The sequence below is a fragment of the Rhea pennata genome, chromosome 2, assembly GCF_028389875.1.
Source record: "Rhea pennata isolate bPtePen1 chromosome 2, bPtePen1.pri, whole genome shotgun sequence".
Lineage (NCBI taxonomy): Eukaryota > Metazoa > Chordata > Aves > Rheiformes > Rheidae > Rhea > Rhea pennata.
The window spans coordinates 71,196,091-71,216,401 of record NC_084664.1 but is presented as its reverse complement, the minus strand read 5'-3'; the positions used below and the strand labels follow the sequence as shown (position 1 = coordinate 71,216,401).

Genomic DNA, 20,311 nt, shown 5'->3' with positions numbered 1-20,311 from the left:
CTAACCAACAGAGAGCGACAGGCTAGAGATGAGAAGGTTGGGGGCAGCCTTGGCTGCAGTAACCACGAGTTGGTGGAGTTCAGGATCCAGCAGGAAAGAAGTAAGGCAATAAGCAGGAATGCAGCCCTGAACATCAGCAGAGTGGACTTTGGCCTCTACCTGGAGAAATCCCATGGGTTAAGGCCCTAGAAAGAAGGGGGCTCCAGGAGAGCTGGCTAGTATTTAAGCATCACTTCCTCCAAGCTCTAGGACGGTACATCCCTGTGAGTGAGAAGTTCAGCAAAGGAGATAGGAGACCTGCATGGGTGAGCAAGAAGCTCCTGGCAAAACTCAGACAGAAGAAGAAAGTCCACAGAATGTGGAAGAGGGGACAGACTACTTGGGAGGATTATAGGAATGCACTCAGAGTATGCAGAGATGCGACGAGGAAGGCTAAGGCTCATTTGGAATTAAGTCTGGCAAGGGATGTCAAGGACAACAAGAAGGACTTCTTCAAATACATCAGTAGCAAGAGGAAGATTAGGGAAAATGTGGGCCAACTGCTGAATGGGGTGGGCGCCCTGGTGACAAAGTCTATAAAGAAGGCAGAATTGCTGAATGCTGCCTTTGCTTCAGTCTTCACTGCTAAGGGCAGCCCTCAAGAATCCTGGAGCCTGGGTGTAAGGGAGGAAGTCTGGAGAAAGGCAGACTTCCCTTTGGTCAAGGAGGATAGGGTTAGCGATCTTCTAGGCAAGCTTGACATCCACAGATCCATGGGCCCGGATGGGATGCACCCATGAGTACTGAGGGAGTTGGCAGTTGTTGTTGCCAGGCTGCTCTCCATCATCTTTGAAAGGTTGTGGGGAACTGGAGAGGTGCCTGAGGACTGGAAGAAAGCCAGTGTCACTCCAGCCTTCCAAAAGGGCAAGAAGGAGGACCCAGGCAACTACAGGCCAGTCAGCCTTGCCTCCATCCCTGGAAAGGTGATGGAACAGCGAATTCTGGATGTCATCTCCAAGCATATGGAGGAGAAGAAGGTGATCAGGAGTAGTCAGCATGGATTCACCAAGGGGAAATCCTGCTTAACCAATCTGGTCGGCTTCTACAATGGCATGATTGGCTGGTTAGATGAGGGAAGAGCAGTGGATGTTCTGTACCTTGACTTCAGCAAGGCTTTTCCCATAACATCCTCCTAGGCAAGCTCAGGAAGTGTGGGTTAGATGAGTGAGCAGTGATGTGGAATGAGAACTGGCTGAAAGGCAGAGCTCAGAGGGTTGTCATCAGTGGTGCAGAGTCTAGTTGCAAGCCTGTGGAGTTTCCCTGGGTCCCATCCTGTTCAACTTTTTCATCAGTGACCTGGATGAGGGGACAGAGTGCCTCCTCAGCAAGTTTGCTGATGATACCAAGCTGGGAGGAGTGACTGATACATCCGAGGGTGGTGTTGCCTGGACAGCCTGGAGAACTGGGCAGAGAGAAATCCCATGAGTTTCAACACGAGCAAGTGCAGAGTCCTGCACCTAGGGAGGCATAACTCCATGAGTGGTGTTCTGGTACAGGCTGGAGGCTGACCTTTCGGAAAGCAGCGCTGCAGAGAAGGATATGGAAGTCCTGGTGGACAACAAGTTGACTATGAGCCAGCAATGTGCTCTTCTAGTGCCCAGAAGGCCAATGGAGTCCTTGGGTGTGTTAGGTAGAGTGTTGCCAGCAGGTCAAGGGAGGTGATCCTGCCCCTCTACTCAGCCCTGGTGAGGCCTCATCTGGAGGACTGCATCCAGTTCTGGGCTGCCCAGTACAAGAGAGACATGGAGCTACTGGAGAGTGTCCAGCTACAAAGATGATCAGAGGACAGGAGCATCTTCCCTCTGAGGAACGGCTGTGAGAGCTCGGCCTCTTTAGCCTAAAGAAAAGAAGACTGAGAGGGGATCTTATCAATGTGCATAAGTATCTGAAGGGAGGGTGTCAAGGGGATGAGCCGAACTCTCTTCAGTAGTCCCATGTGACAGCACAAGTGGCAGCGGGCACAAACTGAACCATGGGAAGTTCTGCCTGAATATGAGAAGGAACTTCTTTACTGTGAGAGTGACACAGCACTGGACCAGGTTGACCAGAGAGGTTGTGGAGATACTCAAAACCTACCTGGATGCCATCCTGTCTAACGTGCTCTACGTGACCCTTCTTGAGCAAGGGGGTTGCACTAGATGATCTCCAGAGATCCCTTCTAACATTACCCCTTCTGTGATTCTGTGATTCTGTGAAAGTGTCTTAACATTTACATAAACATAAACATCAGCATCCCTGAAACCATGTGTGATGGAATCCATTGCATGGCAATGGATTCCACTGCCTGGCAAATACTGTTGTTTTTCATTTCAGTAAGCTGGACAAGTGAAGTATAACTGGTGTGAGGGCAAGCTTCAGAGCTGTTGCAGAATACTGATAAGGATAACACAGAGCACTTATCTGTTCCACTTGGACAAAAGCAAACACTGTAGCAAGTATTAAATCTGACAGAGGCTAAAAAATGAGATTTTACTCAACTGTAGGCAGATTAGATTGTTAGTACATCAGGACATTGCACTAGTTGAGCTTAAGCAAATAAAGCTAAAGTGAATAACTGGAAAGCAAAAGAGCTCAAGGCTAGTATACTTACTGCCTGGTATCATAATCAAAAGATAGCTCACATATATCTCTTTCCTTTCTCCCTGCAGGGCATACCATTGCAATTCAATGTGATACAGACAGACCTACAAACTCTAGACCTATAAGGAGTACAATTTTCCAGTATAGCCAGATGACTTTATCTGAGCTGGGAACTTTGCAAGCACCACATTACATGAGTGTAGCAGTTTGGATCAGAGGTAGCCTAGCAGTCTTTGAACCTTTTGAAATTTTACTGTGATAATCAGGACTGAATATAAAACCTTAGAGTAAAAATATAGGTTTATATAATATGTTCTAATCATTCTGAAACAGACTTATACCTTTATTATTAGTGATTTTAATGCTGATGTAAATTCTGTTTGACAGTCTTAGAAGATTTCTTGAAAAGACATGCAGGCAGCTTCTTGATGCACGACAATACAAACAGGAGAATCTCTTTTATAAAAAGTGAATTTGAGGAAATGGAAGAATACATCTTTCATTGATAATGTTGCTGCTACTGGATTCTGCAACCCCAGATTGTCTGAAATTATTATATGGTGTGGAGAATTACATTAGATAAATGAAGACCATTCCTGTAATATGTGCAACCTCTACAGGCAGAAGGATCACAGAAGGGAAGTTTTCAAACTGGAGGCAGGACAAGATTCAGAGAATTCAGCGCAAAGTGAAGGGAAAGTGTGCTAAGTAAGATCTGTGGAAAACATTCCTACTCACTTCTTAGGGAGTGCAAGCGAGGCTAATTGTGCCCTATGCTTGAAGACAAAAGGAATTATGGAGCGATATAGTTCTAAATTCAATAGGTTTGCTTTACACAGAAACAAGCTGGACTCTTGCTTCTGTATGAAGCTGCAGTTTCAACAATTCCCATGCAAAGCACAACTCCAGATTACTGCAAAGCCATACCCTTGTGTTTCCCCCCACATACACTCTAAACAGTATATTTTTCTAAATATTCTTGCTCACTACTTATTTTGAAGAGGAATTGCATCCTAGGATACAGATCTCAGATAGATAGCACAACAGCCTCCCCCAATTCATGAGACCTGTTTGTTGCACTTGATCATACAGAATCTGTTTCTCTCATGGTTAGTAGCATGGATTATTAAGGGAGATTTAGTCTGCTCATTAGAACTCACTAATGCTATATATCCTCTGGTGTCTCATGGCACAGTTTTAGTTTCTTCTGGCAGCACTGGGGCAAAACATTTCAAAACAAATCTCCACTATGTCCATATGCTGTAAACAAATACTTGGAAAAGACAGACTCCTGCTTGCGCCACATTGCTAACTGCACATCTACAGAATGCCTAGAACACAGTCTCTGCAGGAGAAAAAACAACACCTGCCTGTTTCTCATTATCCAAACAACTACCAGCTCAGTGTCTGTCTACAAGTGAACCTTAAAAAAAGTTCTGTAATTGAAATGTTCTCTGCAATGCTATTTAATTCTGTTCAGTAATCCTCCTTCCTTTAGTATATGTGTAATTTGCAGAATGAAGCAGAGGAATTCACCTCCCACATTCCTCTCTCAGAGCAGTGCAGAATAAATATAAGCGTTTCTTATTACGCATCTGTTTAAGAGTATCTGGACACATTCCTTGTTTTCCAACTACACCATACCCTCATGAAATGGGCTGAACTCCCATTTATTGCCTTAGAAAAAGTAGTTGGAGTTACTGCCAGAAAAGAATGCACAAGTCTACCAGTCTACCGATTACGGCTCACTCCTGGTGATGAGACTTTGAATTCCTTTCAGAGGAAATTACTCTCTCTGGCACAATCTTCATTTAATAAAAATATTTTGTGATTCATCTTTCTTACCCTTTGCCTTCTTGTTTATTCTTTCCTTCAAGACTTTGCTATTCCTCAATTCATAAAATGCTGCAAATGTCACATATTTGCAGCATATCTAGTACCTCTGTTCTCAGACATCTTAACATATATTTAACTCAAGTTAAAAAATTCATACCTTCTGCTTTAAGGTAACAGTTTAGGTTTCAGAATGTTCCAATAAGCTGTAGTTTTGTCTTGGAAATGCCTTTGAAAATAACTGGATATTTCTGGGACTTGGAATTAAACTTATGATCTCAGTTTTAGGTTATTTGGTGCAAGTCCTAAGCCACAAGATTTGGAGAGAAGAAATGTCTAATTGATATGTTCTGCATTCCTAATAAAGTTTTGACATAGGTCAGTAGCTCAAACTATTCCACTGATCTGAAGCAATCTGGATTTTGTCAGTCTCTATTTAGAATCCTTTCACAAGTTACAATTAGAAAGTGATTAGAAAGTAATTTTCAGGTACACTGTTAGTCTAGTGCCAGCTGCTGGGAAACAGCAAGCTCAGAATATGCCAGAGGCAAATAAAAACTAAGAAAAGGGGTGGAAATGAGGAATGCCATTAAAACTTCTAGGTCACATCTCTTAAAGGCATGTTCTCATTCAGATAAAAGTCATTACATTTAACTTTGCTTCTCACTTATAAATGGCCCTTACTTTGTAGCTGTGTGTGCATAGACCCTTACTAGGATAAGATTCTGTTTCTTTACTTTCTTCTCCATCCTATCTTATAATCCTATGACTTCTCCATCATCTCATGACCTCTCAGTATTTAAACAGGACCCAAAAGAATCATGGTACATCTGCCACTTCAGTAATGGACAAAATTTATTTAATTCCTGCTGTAACCCTGATAACTTCCCCTTATTTATATCTTATTGTCACTATTTTCTCAAATAACAAAAATTCACCACAAAAGCACTCTTTCTTTGCAAGCAAAGGTGTCTAGTTTATACCCCAACCTTGGATGTGAACAAACTTCTCAAAATGAAGACATACAAAGTTTTCACATCTTTCACACTGCTACCATACAAAACCTTCACTCTGGCCTTGCAGTGATGTCCAGTAAGTCACCATGAAAGTTAAAAGTTCCCACTTTTCCAGAGAACATAAGGACAGCAGAGAAAGCTATGGAATATGCTGTAGTGGAAAACTGGCCCCCTTTTGATTTAGGCACAATGAGTTAACTCACCCTAGAAGCCTATGTTAAGCAGGAGTGCAATATCACAATATGCATCATATGGTCTGACTGTGGGCTGGCACTGCTTTCCCCCCACACTCTTGGTGATACTGCCACATTTCTAGCAGTCAGAATAACCTTGCCATATAGAAAATTAGCCTTATACAGACGAATCAATCCATTACATATTGGAATGATTACTAAAATGAGGTGCAACAGAGAGGGCAAGAACTAGGGGCTGTGCATGGGGGGAAGAGGACTGCTCCTTTCATCAGCCATTTTTCAGTTAGAGGGGAGTAAACAAAACATGAAAGTGCACCAGAAGCCAAACTACATGCAACTTGCCTACTCTAGACAAATGAACAGACTGCCCAGATGTTAATAACTTATATCCTTACTCCTCTAGGAGACTGCTTGCCTGAGCCATATGGTACAGAGTAATACAATCACCAGTTCACTTGAGATCCCCAGTAGAGATAATCAGAGGATGAATTGTCTTGTATGACTGACAGCAAAGATACATGCTTTGTGGAGGACTGAGAATATGTGAAATTGTATTAGAGTAGTGTTAATCCTATTCTAGGACCCTTTATTCCTCCTGTATGACGTAGATTAGTATCAATGAGGAGAAGGGAACATTGTGACAGTGCAACACTACCAATGTCATTTCTATATTTGAAGTCCAAGAAGGATAATTGTGTTGTCTTTTCTCAAACCATTTTCTTAAAGAAAAGGTGTGTCTGACCCTGCAAAGGTTTCACTCTCCTCAGATGATTCAAGAGATGCTGCAACTCAACAAAGCTCAATCCCGAATCATCACAAAACCATCTAAAAACAAGAAGGAAGAGAGAGGTACAAAGGTGTAGATTTAGATTGGACACAAGCACTGTACAGGCAAAATCATAGTTTTCAGGAAAAGATTAGGTTTCTTGCTGCTTTTCTTTTACTTTCCCCAGTAAATAAATGTATCCATGAACAGACAATAGCACTAAATAAAACATGCATACACACTTTAAAATGGCTCTCATATTCTGAGCTATTTTTCCTAGCTTTAATTATCCAAAATGAGAGAGACAGGAGAATGATATGGGATTTTTTACTCTAACTTAATTACTGGCCCAAATTCTGCACATACTTAACTTCAAGAAATTTAACAACTGCATTATTGTCTTGGATCCAGCGATTGCAGATTACCTGTCAAACACAATGGATTCTCTTAGATTTATATATTCTTCCAGGATGTTTCCAATATTTGAAATTTCATGACTTTTCCAGGATTTTATTTTTAATCTCTTAGCAATCGGCAGCCTAAATTTTTATAAATTGTAACAGAAATAGTTATTTCAGTGAAGTGAGTTTATTCTCCTGATTTGGACAATATTGTATCTTCCTACTACACATCTCTGACAGTTGTGCCCACTTTTTAAATTTATCACTGCCCCACTGATTTTAATTTGAAAATATCCTGCAATCACCCATTGAATGGAAAAAAATTAGATCCCTAATCAAAAATATTGTGTATGTTGGGATGAGGGAAAGAGGAGGGGTAATGCTTTCACATGAAATCACTGTTTAGAATCATATTTATTCTTATATTATCATTTTCAAAAAACAAACAAACAAACAAACAAACAAAAAAAAAAAACCAATTACCAAAGGATAGCAAAACTCAAAACAGAAATAGGACAATGCTGTAAGATAAGCAGTAAAACTTCAATGTTACAATAAGGTTTGTCCTAGAACATTTTGGCATTTCAATATAATCTAAATGGGATTTATTTTGTCTTTGTTTCAGATGTAGTGATGATCTTTATTTCAGACCCATTAGGAAACTCTTAACTATATGGAATTTCTCAGTCACAAGTTGTTAGAGGTTTTCAGGCTTTAAGAGATTGTATCCTTTTTTCTTGTGTTGTAAATGTCAGCCTATCACATATGCATGATATAAGGTTTAAACATGAAGGAGTGGTGAACAGTTCTCTAAAAACATCTTAAGCTTGATTTGGTTTTGTTCAAGACACCTCAAGTTTGACAATGGCTTATGTAGTTCCTGGGAATCCTGGGGCCTCTTACACTTATATTGGAGTGTGACTCTTCAGTGCAAGATAATATCATAAAATTAGAATGCCATTATATAGTTTTAATACTTTGCCAAATGATGTTCTAACTTCTTTTATCTCTTTTCTTTTCAGACACTTTAGAGATTTATTAGAAAATAGAAAAAGGGGGGAAATTACTGGATAAAATACTATTGCCGTAAGAAAAAAAAGACTAAGTTTCCTAATATGACCCTTGCATAAAAGATCAAAAAGATATGCGTGTTCTTCAAAAAATTCTAGGAAGTGATTACTTGTATTTTATATGCCTAAATATTCACCTTTCAGATTCTGAACTTTATTACTGAAATTAACATCTTGATCATTTCCTTTTAAAATGATTGCACTGATTCCTCCCCCTTAAATGACTTAGAAACAAACCAGCGAAGATACTCATTAATATGAACAGCATCCAAATGGTATTAGAAGTCTCTTTCATAAGCTATTTTTCTGTGAAAATGTCAATGTATCAGCTTGAAGTATAGGAAAGCATAATTACAAGACAGAATTCATTCTTCTTCACAAGCTCAGGAGACCTTAGCAAATTTTTGCTAAGATTTTGCCCTAGAAATCAGCCAAGAGTCAAGAATGGGGTGATATGAGGGAAGATGTCAGATACATCTGTGCCTGCACCTCTGCCTAGCAGCATGATTTAGAAAAAACAAATAGGCTAAATCTCCATAATCCTGTTTATGGAAGTCACTGGAACTGTTTTTGAGAAAAGAATATTGGATTTTTTCGAGATCAGACACATAAAGTACCTTGTAAAGGAAAAAAAAGCATGCAAACAAAACCTCATTTCTTCATGGTGTATATAGTTGGATTAAATATGGAATTTGTTTCACTGACATTATTGCAGCAGTAGTTAACAAGTTTCAAAAATTTGGGTGAAATTTTGGAGTTTTTTTTAAACCAGTGAAACAAAAGTCAAGAAATCTGTTTGGTACAATATTTATTTCAATAAATTCTTGATGAATTTCTAAGGCCAGATTAAGGCATCTCAAGCATCTTGCAAGCAGAAGAAGAAGAGATTACATTAATAATACTTCTGTAGCAATGAATAAATTGACAACTTTTACCTTAAAAACTTTATTTGTATAATAATAAATATTTGTATTCCAAAGAAGTTCTATCAACTTATTTTAGGTTTGTTATATAAATCTTAGTGAATATTCTGTCAGAAACCTGAATGAGCTGCAGCTTCCTATTTATCTTGTTCTAATTTATAGTAGTTTGTGTTAGGGGGAGATGGTTCCTTCCCTGAAAGCAGTTAAACATTTGGATTTGGAAGAAATTTATCGGTAGAACCATGAAAGAAAACTCATGGCAAGCAGGTATCTTGTGGTTTTCTTTGTAGACAAAAATCTGAACCAGTAAAAGGGATCTGAAAGGCTTTTGTAGATAAAAAGAATTAAAGCAGAAAATTAAAAAAGTATGAATAGAAGAGGAAGACATGGTAGCTTGAAAAAATAAGAAACATTGGAGAGAGAAAGTTCAGGGAAGTTCTAATGGTTCTAACACTGACATTTATAATGTCTCAGTTTTCCTGCTTTCACTCTCTTCCTTCTATGCCTTTTCTCCATATTTTTCGTTGACAATCTTCTGTGTCTCATATCTCTTATATTTTGTTTGCTTTTTCTATTTTTTTCCTACTCTTGATGCTGAAGGCACAGGAATGGGCCCTTCTAGGACGAAATCACGGGGTACTGTTACTATTTGGAGCTTCCTGTTTCAACATTGCTGGTATCTGGTGAATTCAATGCTTCCATGCCTCTTGGAGAAAAAGAAGGTTTTCTCTTGCTGCTCTAAGAACTCTTGGCAATTGTGATGGAGACTAGAAGTGTCTGCTTATCTGCGTTTCCTCATAAGTCAAGCCTGAAAAGTCCAACAGTGCAAACCTTGAAATTCACACGGTTTATACATAATGCCAGTTATACAGAAAAAAATGTCTCAAGCTTGATTTGTGGTTAAAATTTGAAAAATCACCTGATATCTCTTTTCCCTGACTAATCCCCCTCAATACCTCAGTAAATCTCTCACAGTAACTACATTTTTAATAGATTCTTATCATAACTGATCACTAACTCACATCCTAGTTTACAGAGTCTGTAGTGAGTGAGCAAGTCTAACTAAACTTCTAGATTAATAAGACTTGTATTCTACTTTCTTTACAGCAATATGCTGCTTTGGGAAGGCTTGTTTACTAGCTGCCTCTCTTCAAGGCAGTTTTCTCTTTCCCAATATTACATTTTCAAGGTGCTAAATACATTAAATTTACTTAAAATAGACCCTGAAGATGCACTGATCCTTGAAGTAGATGTCACTGTATAAAGTACAGAATAACCTTAAGAAATCTTAAGAATATTAATCATATCAGGAAAAAAAATACAACTTTGTCTACTTAGAGGGGATTTTTGTTTTGAATTTTTGGCATTAAGGTAATTTCAGGTCATTAAGGTCAGTGATGATGGTGATGTAGTCACAAGAGGAAAGAGTTTTTTATTTTTCATATTGTTAATTCATTTCATTTGCTTACTGAGCACTTCTCATTTCTTTCCTCTTTTTGAAATGCCACCTATACTGATTAAATTGCATTAGGAGTTCTCAGTATTTCCAGGAAGAAGCATAAAAATTGTATAAAGAGATGACTATTAAGAAGTTCAGAAAAACAAAGAGTCACTTGGGAAAATCAGAATTTAACTTGCTCTAATAACAATGCCAAACATGATGCTCAATAGGAGGGAAATATATATTAAAATAAAAATATCTAGTAGTATCAAAAAATATCCTAGCAAATCGGAAGATAACATTCATTTTTATTGCATTTTAACATGACAAAGGGCCAAAAGAAGTAATTGATGAATTTCTATAAATGTCTCATCACAATCAAGGATGTAAGAGAGACTTTTAGTGTAACCAGTGCAATCAAATGTCAACTTTGAGTTTGAAAAATGCTATGAACCAAAAAATGTGTATCAGTAAAATGGCCAATATGCATGCAAGAAGAAAAAAATACCTAATGAAGTTAGTAAGATAAACTGAAATTACTGACTAACAAACACAGCAGTATCAGAAAAACAGTACATAAGAACATTTCTGTTTTTACAGTTGTATTCTGAAGCCTGTACAGCCTCTCCAGTACTGATGGCTCCCAACACATCTGAGTTACTGATAGATAAGTCCTTCTCATGACTCCTCATATCAAACAGGAAATAGAGCAAACGCAGACCATAGGAATTTCGCTTCAGCCTTTGCCTAATTCAAAATACAATCTCTAATATGTAGTGCTAGACAGCAGTCAAATTAGATGCACCAAATGCTGTGGAATTTCCATTCACTTGGAAGCTCACCTGAGAACTGGAATCAGGACACAGACAAGACTTTTCTCAGAACTATGTGTGCAACAATTTTATTTCCTCAGGGATGATAAATGTTAAAGCTAGTCTTGCTTTGAACATGGGGTTGGACCAGGCAAACTCCTGAGGTCTCTTCAAACCTAAATTTTTCTATGATTCTATGCCATAGCCAACACTTAAAGCCAAAAACCTTGAAAATATTTTGTAACCTCATGTATAAATGTTTGCAATAGAATTATTAACTTTTGAAATAGAAACTTCTCCCAGTGAATGAGAACAGAGTAGCAATCCAAAAAATCTAGGACACAAAAGCATGATGGTTATGAACTTGCCCTAGTTAAGTAACAGAACTGATGAAGCTGGTATAATAGCCTTTTAGCAAGTGTACTTACACAACTTAGATATCATTCCAATGGAAGAGGCATTTCTGGTTGTACAAACAGCCATGAAGAACTTACAGAAAACACTGAGAGTTTTTGTTGTTGACAATCATAAAAATCAAACACCTGAACAGACATGGCCCTTAGGATCTGACAAATGCCATGAAAAGGAGCCTCATGTCATACTAGTGGTATGAGATATACAAACATTGCCTATGTGCTTCAGGAATTGAAAACATGCTGCATAAAATTCTCCTTTCTCTCTGCTTATCTCTTGTCTAACTATCTGACATGGTAAATAAAGAAGATATAACACTTGTTTATATGAAAGAGGACTTTTTTCCACAAACTGAAAAGAGTTAGGGGTGATAAAGCAAGGTCTCTGCAGGAAGGGTTCTCAAAGGAACCAGGAAGCTGTAATAAAACAAAGAGATACTCCATAATTTTGGCCTCCAGCGATAAGTTAGAGTTAGGCTGAAAAATCTAAGCAATTGAGACAATTCCCTCATTACAAAAGAAGATAAGATAGCAAACAGCCTTATGACTTTCAGAGACAGTTGGCAGAGTGTGGACAAGTTAGGTGAACTTCATGATACAAGATCATAGTACAAATAGCAAAGAGATGGGAGCCAGTGAGCAAACTAAAGGAAAAAAAAGTGATTTGGAAATAATATCAGCCAGAGAACCCAGAGCTAGATAGCTGCTGATAAGAGGTAATTCAAATTCCTGATGACTAAACTAAAATGATGTGAAGTCTTCTCTTTCCTACATAACACGAACAAGGAGGCAGTTTCTGTCCTTGCCTGTGTTTAGATGAAAGGGCAGCTGGAGAAAATTCAGATGGATATGCAGTATTCTAGATAAAAGAAGAGAACGAGATTTGTTAAGCCGTTTCCCAGATACACAAAAAATAAGGAGAGAGCAGGAAACTACATACAAACCAAATTGCTGCAGAAAGTAAAACCTCCTCAGTTACTACACGGGCCCTGTCAAAGACCCTATTAATTTCTGCTTATTTTATATGAGAATAAACAGAGATGCTATTCTGATACTTCCTGCCTAGTGGCATTTATAGTCTGCACCAGAACATGAAGGAAAGGGAGAAACTCCACATGAAGCTAAAAAAAGAAGGGTTAACCCCAAATCATTTCAAAGACTGGGGGCTCAATACGCTTTCAAAGTTCTCAAAGCTCTTAATTCAAGTGAAGAGTTAAATGGATCTTTCATTACCTGAAGGCTTTAACAAATCATACAGCAATAAGTTTGCAGTCTAACACAGAAGGATGTCACTTCTCTTTCAAGAGAAAGACTTTGAATTCATGTGCGGCATTCTAGTGTATCCTAGAAAGCTGCAGTTTTAGCATTTGTTAATTGATCAAGATAAATGTGACTCACTGAAGTAGAATGATTGCAATCTGTGACTTACCATGTAGAAAGCTTTTAATATCTGTAACTGATAAAATTGATTTAAAATATTTTCTTTTTGAACAGAGGAAACAAGGGAGAGAAACTGGACATGTCATGGAGTCAGAACAAGAACAAGAAAAAGCCTTGGCATGTCTCCCAATTTGTTCCTCTGTCCCAGAGGAAGACTGAAAATATCTATATCACGATTGTTTAGGTTTTTCTTGAAGAACTTTTGTGATGGAGGTTCAACAATCTACCCAATCTATTCCACTGTTCTGTTTTTCTTACCACTAAAAAGAAATTCCTGATGTGTAGCCTGAATTTTCCTTGCTGCAGTTTGCCTGGGTTTTTTTCTATGATGCATCATAAGCATGGAAAACTTCTTTTTCCCTTTCTCTCTGAAGCTACTTCTATATATTCAAAAACTGTTACCATATTTTCTCTCAGACATCTCACTGAGTTAATCAATTTCTTCCAGTTTCTCTCATAAGATACATTTCTAGATTTTCATAATTTTTATATAGACCTACATCCTTCTTGAAGTCCAAACTAGAGATGATGTTCTAACTTGCATCTAACTAGCACTAAATAGAGATGACAGTTTACTTTGTCTTCGGAGGTGGGGGGGGGGGGGAAATGAGAGGTATTTTCAACACAGGATGGGGAAATAGGAGCTATTTGCTTCTTTCCTACTTTTTATAGTAGTATAGTATTCTTAGCTCTCACCCAGTTTGTGATCCATTGTAACGCTTCCTGGATCTTTCTCTGGAGATCTACTGCCTAGATAGTTGTTCTTCATTAATAGAGCTGATTATTTAAGGCTAGTATTTTGCACTTATTCATTACTATACTATTTTCTCTGCTTACTAAGATCATTTTGCAACTTAATCCTGCTCTAGGCAAAGTGCTTGCAGTTTTTTCCAAGTAGGTATCATCGACAAATTTAATAAACACTTTCTATCTCATTATCTAGACTGCTTATGACCACATGGAGAAGCAGAAAACCACTTGATAGAACCCCATCTTTCTTGTTTGACAATAAAAAAAACCAATAATCACTTATTGAAATTATTATTCTAAGCCAGAGAAAGATAAAACATTTAATGTTTTTTTGTTAATTTTTGTTTCCTCATTCATCTAAAAAAACTCAACTTTTATCTGATTGGTAACATGATTAACACAGGTGGCAAGCATATTGGTTAGAGACTAACCTTACAGAATCCTTCTCAAGATAAGTTTCCATTTTAGAATGCCTTTGACATTTTTATAAGTCATAAAACATTGCATTCATCCTTACCCTATCTCCTTGAGTCTTGTTATCTTGTCATAGAAGACAAGATATTGCTTGTTATATTGCTTTACATGCTTTATTCTTGACAAATCCATTTTGGCCATTGTTTAGCACCTTGTTACCTTCAGGATGATGCCAAATAGATAATCTGTTCAAGCATCTTTTCAGAAATTGAATTTAGGTGACTGCTGCATAATTCTCTAGGTCTTTGTTTTCCTTTTCGGAAAGACAGACACAGAGATTTCTTCCCTGCTCCTGCAATATCCTACCTGTTCTCCTTGAACTCTCAAAGTCTGTAAGTGAAGATTCTTAAATTTCTTAAGTATTCCGTAGTGAATAAATAGAGCTGGAAATTTGAAAATATCTAACTCATCTAAGCAGACTCTAACCTGTTCTTACCCTTCTTCAACAGTGTTAGTTATGTTAGTCTGAAGACTAATCAGTTTTTTTAAATGAATGCTGTGGAAGGAGAAAAATAACAACCATGAAAAAGTATTTTTTCACTGGCATTCTATATTAGTTCTACCTCCCTCTCAGTTAATGGACCAACTCTTTCCTTTGTCTTCCTCTGACTAATTCTTACAGGAAGTTTTCTCTTTAATCCTATGTTGTTATTTTTAAGACACTTGGTCCATACTTTCTATTAATTTCTGTGACCAAAATGTTGTTCAAGGTGGGACACAGAGGTCTCGAGGGTACACAATACTTGCCTTTATCAATCCTAGAGGCTGCAGACATTTCTACCTCAGTAAGCTCCTCAGCTTTTTGCAGTCATAGATTTAGCAGAATTGTCTCAATACAGAAATGTTCAGACTGATGCTTATAATAAATAATGTCAACAACAGGACACAAGCTGCCTTCAAAATCATACATGTCTGTGAGTGAAAAGTGTAAAGGATCCCTTGCTACAAAAAAAGTAATTTTTGTAACCTTTATACTCAGATGCAATTATCTTGCTGTAAAAATGCAGTCAAGGCAAAGCATTGTAGTTCTTACTGTAGTTCATCAAATAAGGGAATTAAGTTTACTGAATGCAACAGATATGACTTAGTAAGACAAAACCAACCAAAACTGAAACAGCGGGCCTGTTTCTTTTTACTGAATTGCTATTAATGGAGGAACTGACTTTTTGGAAGTCTGATTTAGAAGCTCTCTTTTTGTACTTGAAATTATTCAGTCTTACCTCAGAGAACCTTTGTACATCCTGGGTTAAAGTTCCTACTCTCTTCCACTGATAATATTTGAGTAACTTCAAAATTGCTGGATTCACTGCATTATCGGATGGCACTGTCCGGAAGAAATAAGGATATTTTTTCTTATCTGCCAGCTCTGGAGTTGTTGCTGCAAATGAAAGCTGGAAAAAAAACAACAACAACAACAAAGAAATGAAAGTCATCATGAGTAATCTTGTAACCAGCTGAAGAAAAACTTTGTTCTCAGTGCAACAAGGCAAAATCCACAAATTGTGGACATCTGGAGAATTTTCATCATCACTCAATTTGGAAGTCCTACTAGAATGACTTATTCCCAGAAAGAAAAGATTTCAACATTTTTAGAGGGATTCTTTAAATACCTTAGCTCTACAAAACACCTGCTACGAAACTAAATTAGGGAATCATTAAAATTAATGGTGTAAAATCTTATGTTTGAGATCATCCCACTTACATATTGCCCAGGGCAAGAATCTCTGAGAGAATAAATCTCTATGGTGAATTCCCTGTCACCTTTCCTATGCACTGTCTTTGTAAAAATTGAAAATAGATTCAAGAGGCTATTCTCAAAACTCTTCCTTTGAAGTATGGGGTGAACATTTGTAGCACCTCTTCACATAATCTTCAGGTTATAGAACAGCTTTAGATTCCTTAAACAGAGGGAATTGCTGCGAAGATCAGAGCTCAGAAGTTTACCTGGCTCCCAGTTTTCTTCACTGGAGCAGCCCCCAGTGGTCTGTGTTGTCAAAGGAGACCTATGGTGAATTCTACACACGCAAAAGCACCAAAACCAGTACACAGGGTAAGAGTGTTTGTAATGAAAGAAAAGACAAAGAAATGCAATAAATCAGAAAATGTAATTGAATTCCTCTGTCCAAATTAAAGGTAGCACATTTTTGTCAAGAATTTTCAGGCAGTGTTATGCAGAATGTGCCTGAAGTCACAGTAGTGACAAGCAAAATATGCAAGGTTCACCTAAGACTCACACACAGAACAATACATTTTCTGATTAAAAGTACAGAATGTCTTAGTAATGTGGAGCTACTCCACAGTTATGAGCTGGCTTTAGAGGGAAGATCTGTGATACAGGCAAGATAGTCTAGGTACATGCTTAGATATTTCAGTGACTTTTAAAAAAGGTGCCTAAATTAAGGTCCTAATTGTTCTAATTCCCTTAAGAAATAATGATGTAAAATACACAGTTCTAGAGTGATTCAAACATTCCTGCTCTTCACTGACTAAAAAAAGATGACCCATAACTTAGATGGCTTAGCCATTTAAAGTGAGGTGAGATGAATCTAGGTTTATGTGTAATAATACTAACACCTGAATTACAAAATGTCAGTCCTTTTCATTCTCTTTTGGAAGGTAAGTTTTATTAAAATATAAAACGGAAAAGTTTCATGCTCAAAAAAATTTTAGAATGAAGGATATGTCCAGAGGCCTTTCTTTAAGCCTTATATAATCCGTAGTTGGTCTCATTCTGCATGACTTTGTCATTTTAAATAAGGCACTCATGAGATATAAATGAATAAGCTGAAATAGTTATGCTAGTCCATTTTTTTTTCTTTCTCAGAAAAGGTAAGCATCCCTAAAAGTATTTGGGGCCAGTCAATTCAACCCAGCAATCACCAGCACATAATACTAAGCATTGAAAGAGACAGAGAGGTCAAAGGAAGAAGAAAAAACACACAGTGTTAAAAAGAAACAATGAAAAAATCATGTTAATAAATAAATACATTGACACACTGCAGAATTACTGAAAAAGTGCATGATAGAGCATGATTACATGGCAGTATCAGCAAAATACACATAGTAAAAGCTTTAAAATATCTGATAATTCAGTGATAAGTTCACAAGACAAGCCATCCATATATGCATTGAGATGGCATGGTGCTTGCTAACTGAACATAAATTCTCTGTGTTTGAGGGCTAATCATAGAATTATAGAATCAGTAAGGTTGGAGGGGACCTCTGGAGACCATCTAGTACAACCCTCCTGCCCAAGCAGGGTCACCTGGAGCATGTTAGACAAGGTGGCATCCAGGTGGGCTTAGAATATCTCCAGAGAAGGAGACTCCACAACCTCTCTGGGCAACCTGTTCCAATGCTCTGTCACTCTCACAATGACGAAATTCCTCCCTACATTCAGATGGAACTTCCTGTGTTTCAGTTTGTGCCCGTTGCCTCTTATTTTTCCCTAGGTGCCGGACTCTGCACGTGCCCTTGTTGAAACTCATGGGGTTTCTCTCTGCCCAGTTCTCCAGCCTGTTCAGGTCTCTCTGAATGGCAGAACAGCCCTCAGGTGTATCAGCCACTCCTCCCAGCTTGGTATCATCAGCAAATTTGCTGAGGAGGCACTCTGTCCCCTCATCCAGGTCATTGATGAAGAAGTTGAACAGGATGGGACCCAGTCCTGAGCCCTGGGGGAATGCTGCTAGCCTCAGGCCTCCAACTAGACTCCATGCCACTGATGACAACCCTCTGAGCTCTGCCTTTCAGCCACTTCTCAATCCACCTCACTGTCCACTCGTCTAACCCACACTTCCTGAGCTTATCTAGGAGGATGTTATGGGAGACAGTGTCAAAAGCCATGCTGAAGTCAAGGTACACAACGTCCACTGCTCTTCCCTCATCTACTCAGACAGTCATTCCATCATAGAAGGCTATCAGATTGGTTAAGCAGGATTTCCCCTTGGTGAATCCATGCTGACCTATTGCATGCATGACCATGTTTATTTGGTGGTGTTTTGAAACATAAGACCTACTGGAAGGCAAGCTTTTTCTAGTTGCTTCATTTCTTCATTCTGTAGAACTAAAAACCATGGAAATCTGATTCTGCTTGTTGTTTTGGGAATTTCTTTTTTATAACTTCTATTTATTCATGTAAGATCTGGATGAAATGGCAATCCTACTACTCTCATAACTTTCAAACTACAAAGCATTTTTCACATTACTGCATTTTTACAGCATACTTACTCATGCATTGCTAAAACTTTTTTGTTATACAGAGGAAGAGTGGGACAGAAAAATCTCATAATCAAGATTATAATTTATTGATAAATGTCTGCAGGGTATATGATGGCTTTATTTCACAGAAAATTATTTTACGTAAGCTGCTAAAGATGATGACCAATATGTAAACTTCAGGGAGGGATGAAAGATAGAAGAAAAGCTTTTTCAAACTGCTATAAAATATAGGACACACTGGATATATACCAAATCAATAAACCTCAATGGTTTGAGGGTGTGTGCACACACAGGCAGGCTCTGTGCATATGTGTATGCAGAAACAGAAAGACTAAGAGCATACACAAGATTAATGTATATCAGCCTGAATATTGTCAGAAAAACTGAAGCTACTTCTCAGGTCAGCCTTTGGAAATCTTTCTTTAGGAAATCTGCATGTTATTTGACAGAGTGCCTGTTACTGGCAGTCTATGAACAACTGCCCATGAGCTTAAAAGGAGTGAAAATTAAGAAATATATACAAGCTATGACTCAGATGGAGATTTCAGAGATGAAACAGAGTTTAAACTTTCAGAAGGAAAATAAGATATTGTTTAGCATTCATATAAGAATATTAACTACAATACAGTACAAAATGAGAACTGAAGAGGCTAACGTATTCAAACAATGTTTATTTCTTCATAAAAGACATGATTTAGTAAAAGTTCTGTTGCCTTAACATCTCAATTCAGTCTGCTCAAATGCTCAGTTTAAAGACTTTATTTAACAGATAAGATGCACTATTTCTGACTTTTAAAATAATTTCTGTTGCTTGTGTGATCACTTTATTAAGGGGTTACAGTTAGCAGAATTTCATCAGAGCAAATTTTGTCTTTAAAATTGGGTCAAAAAAGAAAAATACTGTTAATATCCTAGATAACATTCAAGATAGGAGTCAGCATGAGAGGAATCATTATAAAAGGACTTTCAAGTATGTTATTTAAGTTTTTTTACTTACATGTTTAGCTTATGAATGGTAAAAGCTTTAGCTCTCATCCCTGTAACATAGGACAGAGACTACATGGGAGCAAAAGAACTGCCAACTAGAGAGGTCTGTACAGGACTGAGGTAGTCTTTCAGACAAAAAGTCTCAACCCCACTGAAGTTAGTGCCAAAACTTTCATCAAATTCCTTGGAACCTAGATTTCAAGGCTTTGATCTAAGTACTTGAAAATCAAATCTAATTAGTGAGATCTAACTATATTGACATAATTATAACTCTACAAGTCACACTGACATTTTGCAGTATACCTACACTCAGATTTGTAGTAGTGCACATACTTTTGTTTGAAAGATAAACAGTTGTCTCAAGAGTGAGCTAAGCAGTTGTGTCTCATTGCCAGAATAAAGAATTTGAGCTGGTAAACCTTGCTGAAAAACTGAAAATTATAAGGCAGTGTTTTATAAGGGGGAGTTATGGTCAGGCATGTATTTTAAAAAATTAATTTTCTTCAGAAACAAGATATTTTATGAGAGAGGAAAACATTAATTTTTCTGTTTTATGGAAAGATTGTGACTAGCAGTAAATATAGTGAGATGAAAACAAGCTCTTAAAGTGTATAAGGGAACAATTCTGCACAACAGGAGAAAAAGCTAGCACTATGATCCTACATCAATATGAAATGAGGTATGGTAGATTAAGTTACAAACATCAATCAACTTGCTTTCAAGTTAAAGTAAGCATGTTCCAGCATTAAAAAAGTAACTGCGCATTCCCTTAAAGAAAGTCAGTATACAAGCAGGAATGGTAGGATGATGGCATTTATTTGAGAAAATGGCCTATAATACTAACTGAAATCAATGGGAAAGACTAGGAATTACAAAAGAGACAAAATTAGAAAAGCAGCTACTCTAGATGCAGAGTATATGTATTACATGTAAAAGTCCAGAGGTTGGAGAATG

At 37.6% G+C, this 20,311-nt stretch overlaps 1 protein-coding gene across 1 annotated transcript in view; it reads right to left on the bottom strand.

Moving 5' to 3' along the window:
* GABBR2 (gamma-aminobutyric acid type B receptor subunit 2) overlaps positions 1 to 20,311 on the bottom strand; it is a 431,294-nt gene that overhangs the window by 240,597 nt on the left and 170,386 nt on the right. Inside the window, exon 3 of the mRNA XM_062567958.1 lies at positions 15,373 to 15,543. Within this exon, the coding sequence (XP_062423942.1) occupies positions 15,373 to 15,543 (171 nt within the window). The remainder of the gene's footprint in view (positions 1 to 15,372; positions 15,544 to 20,311) is intronic.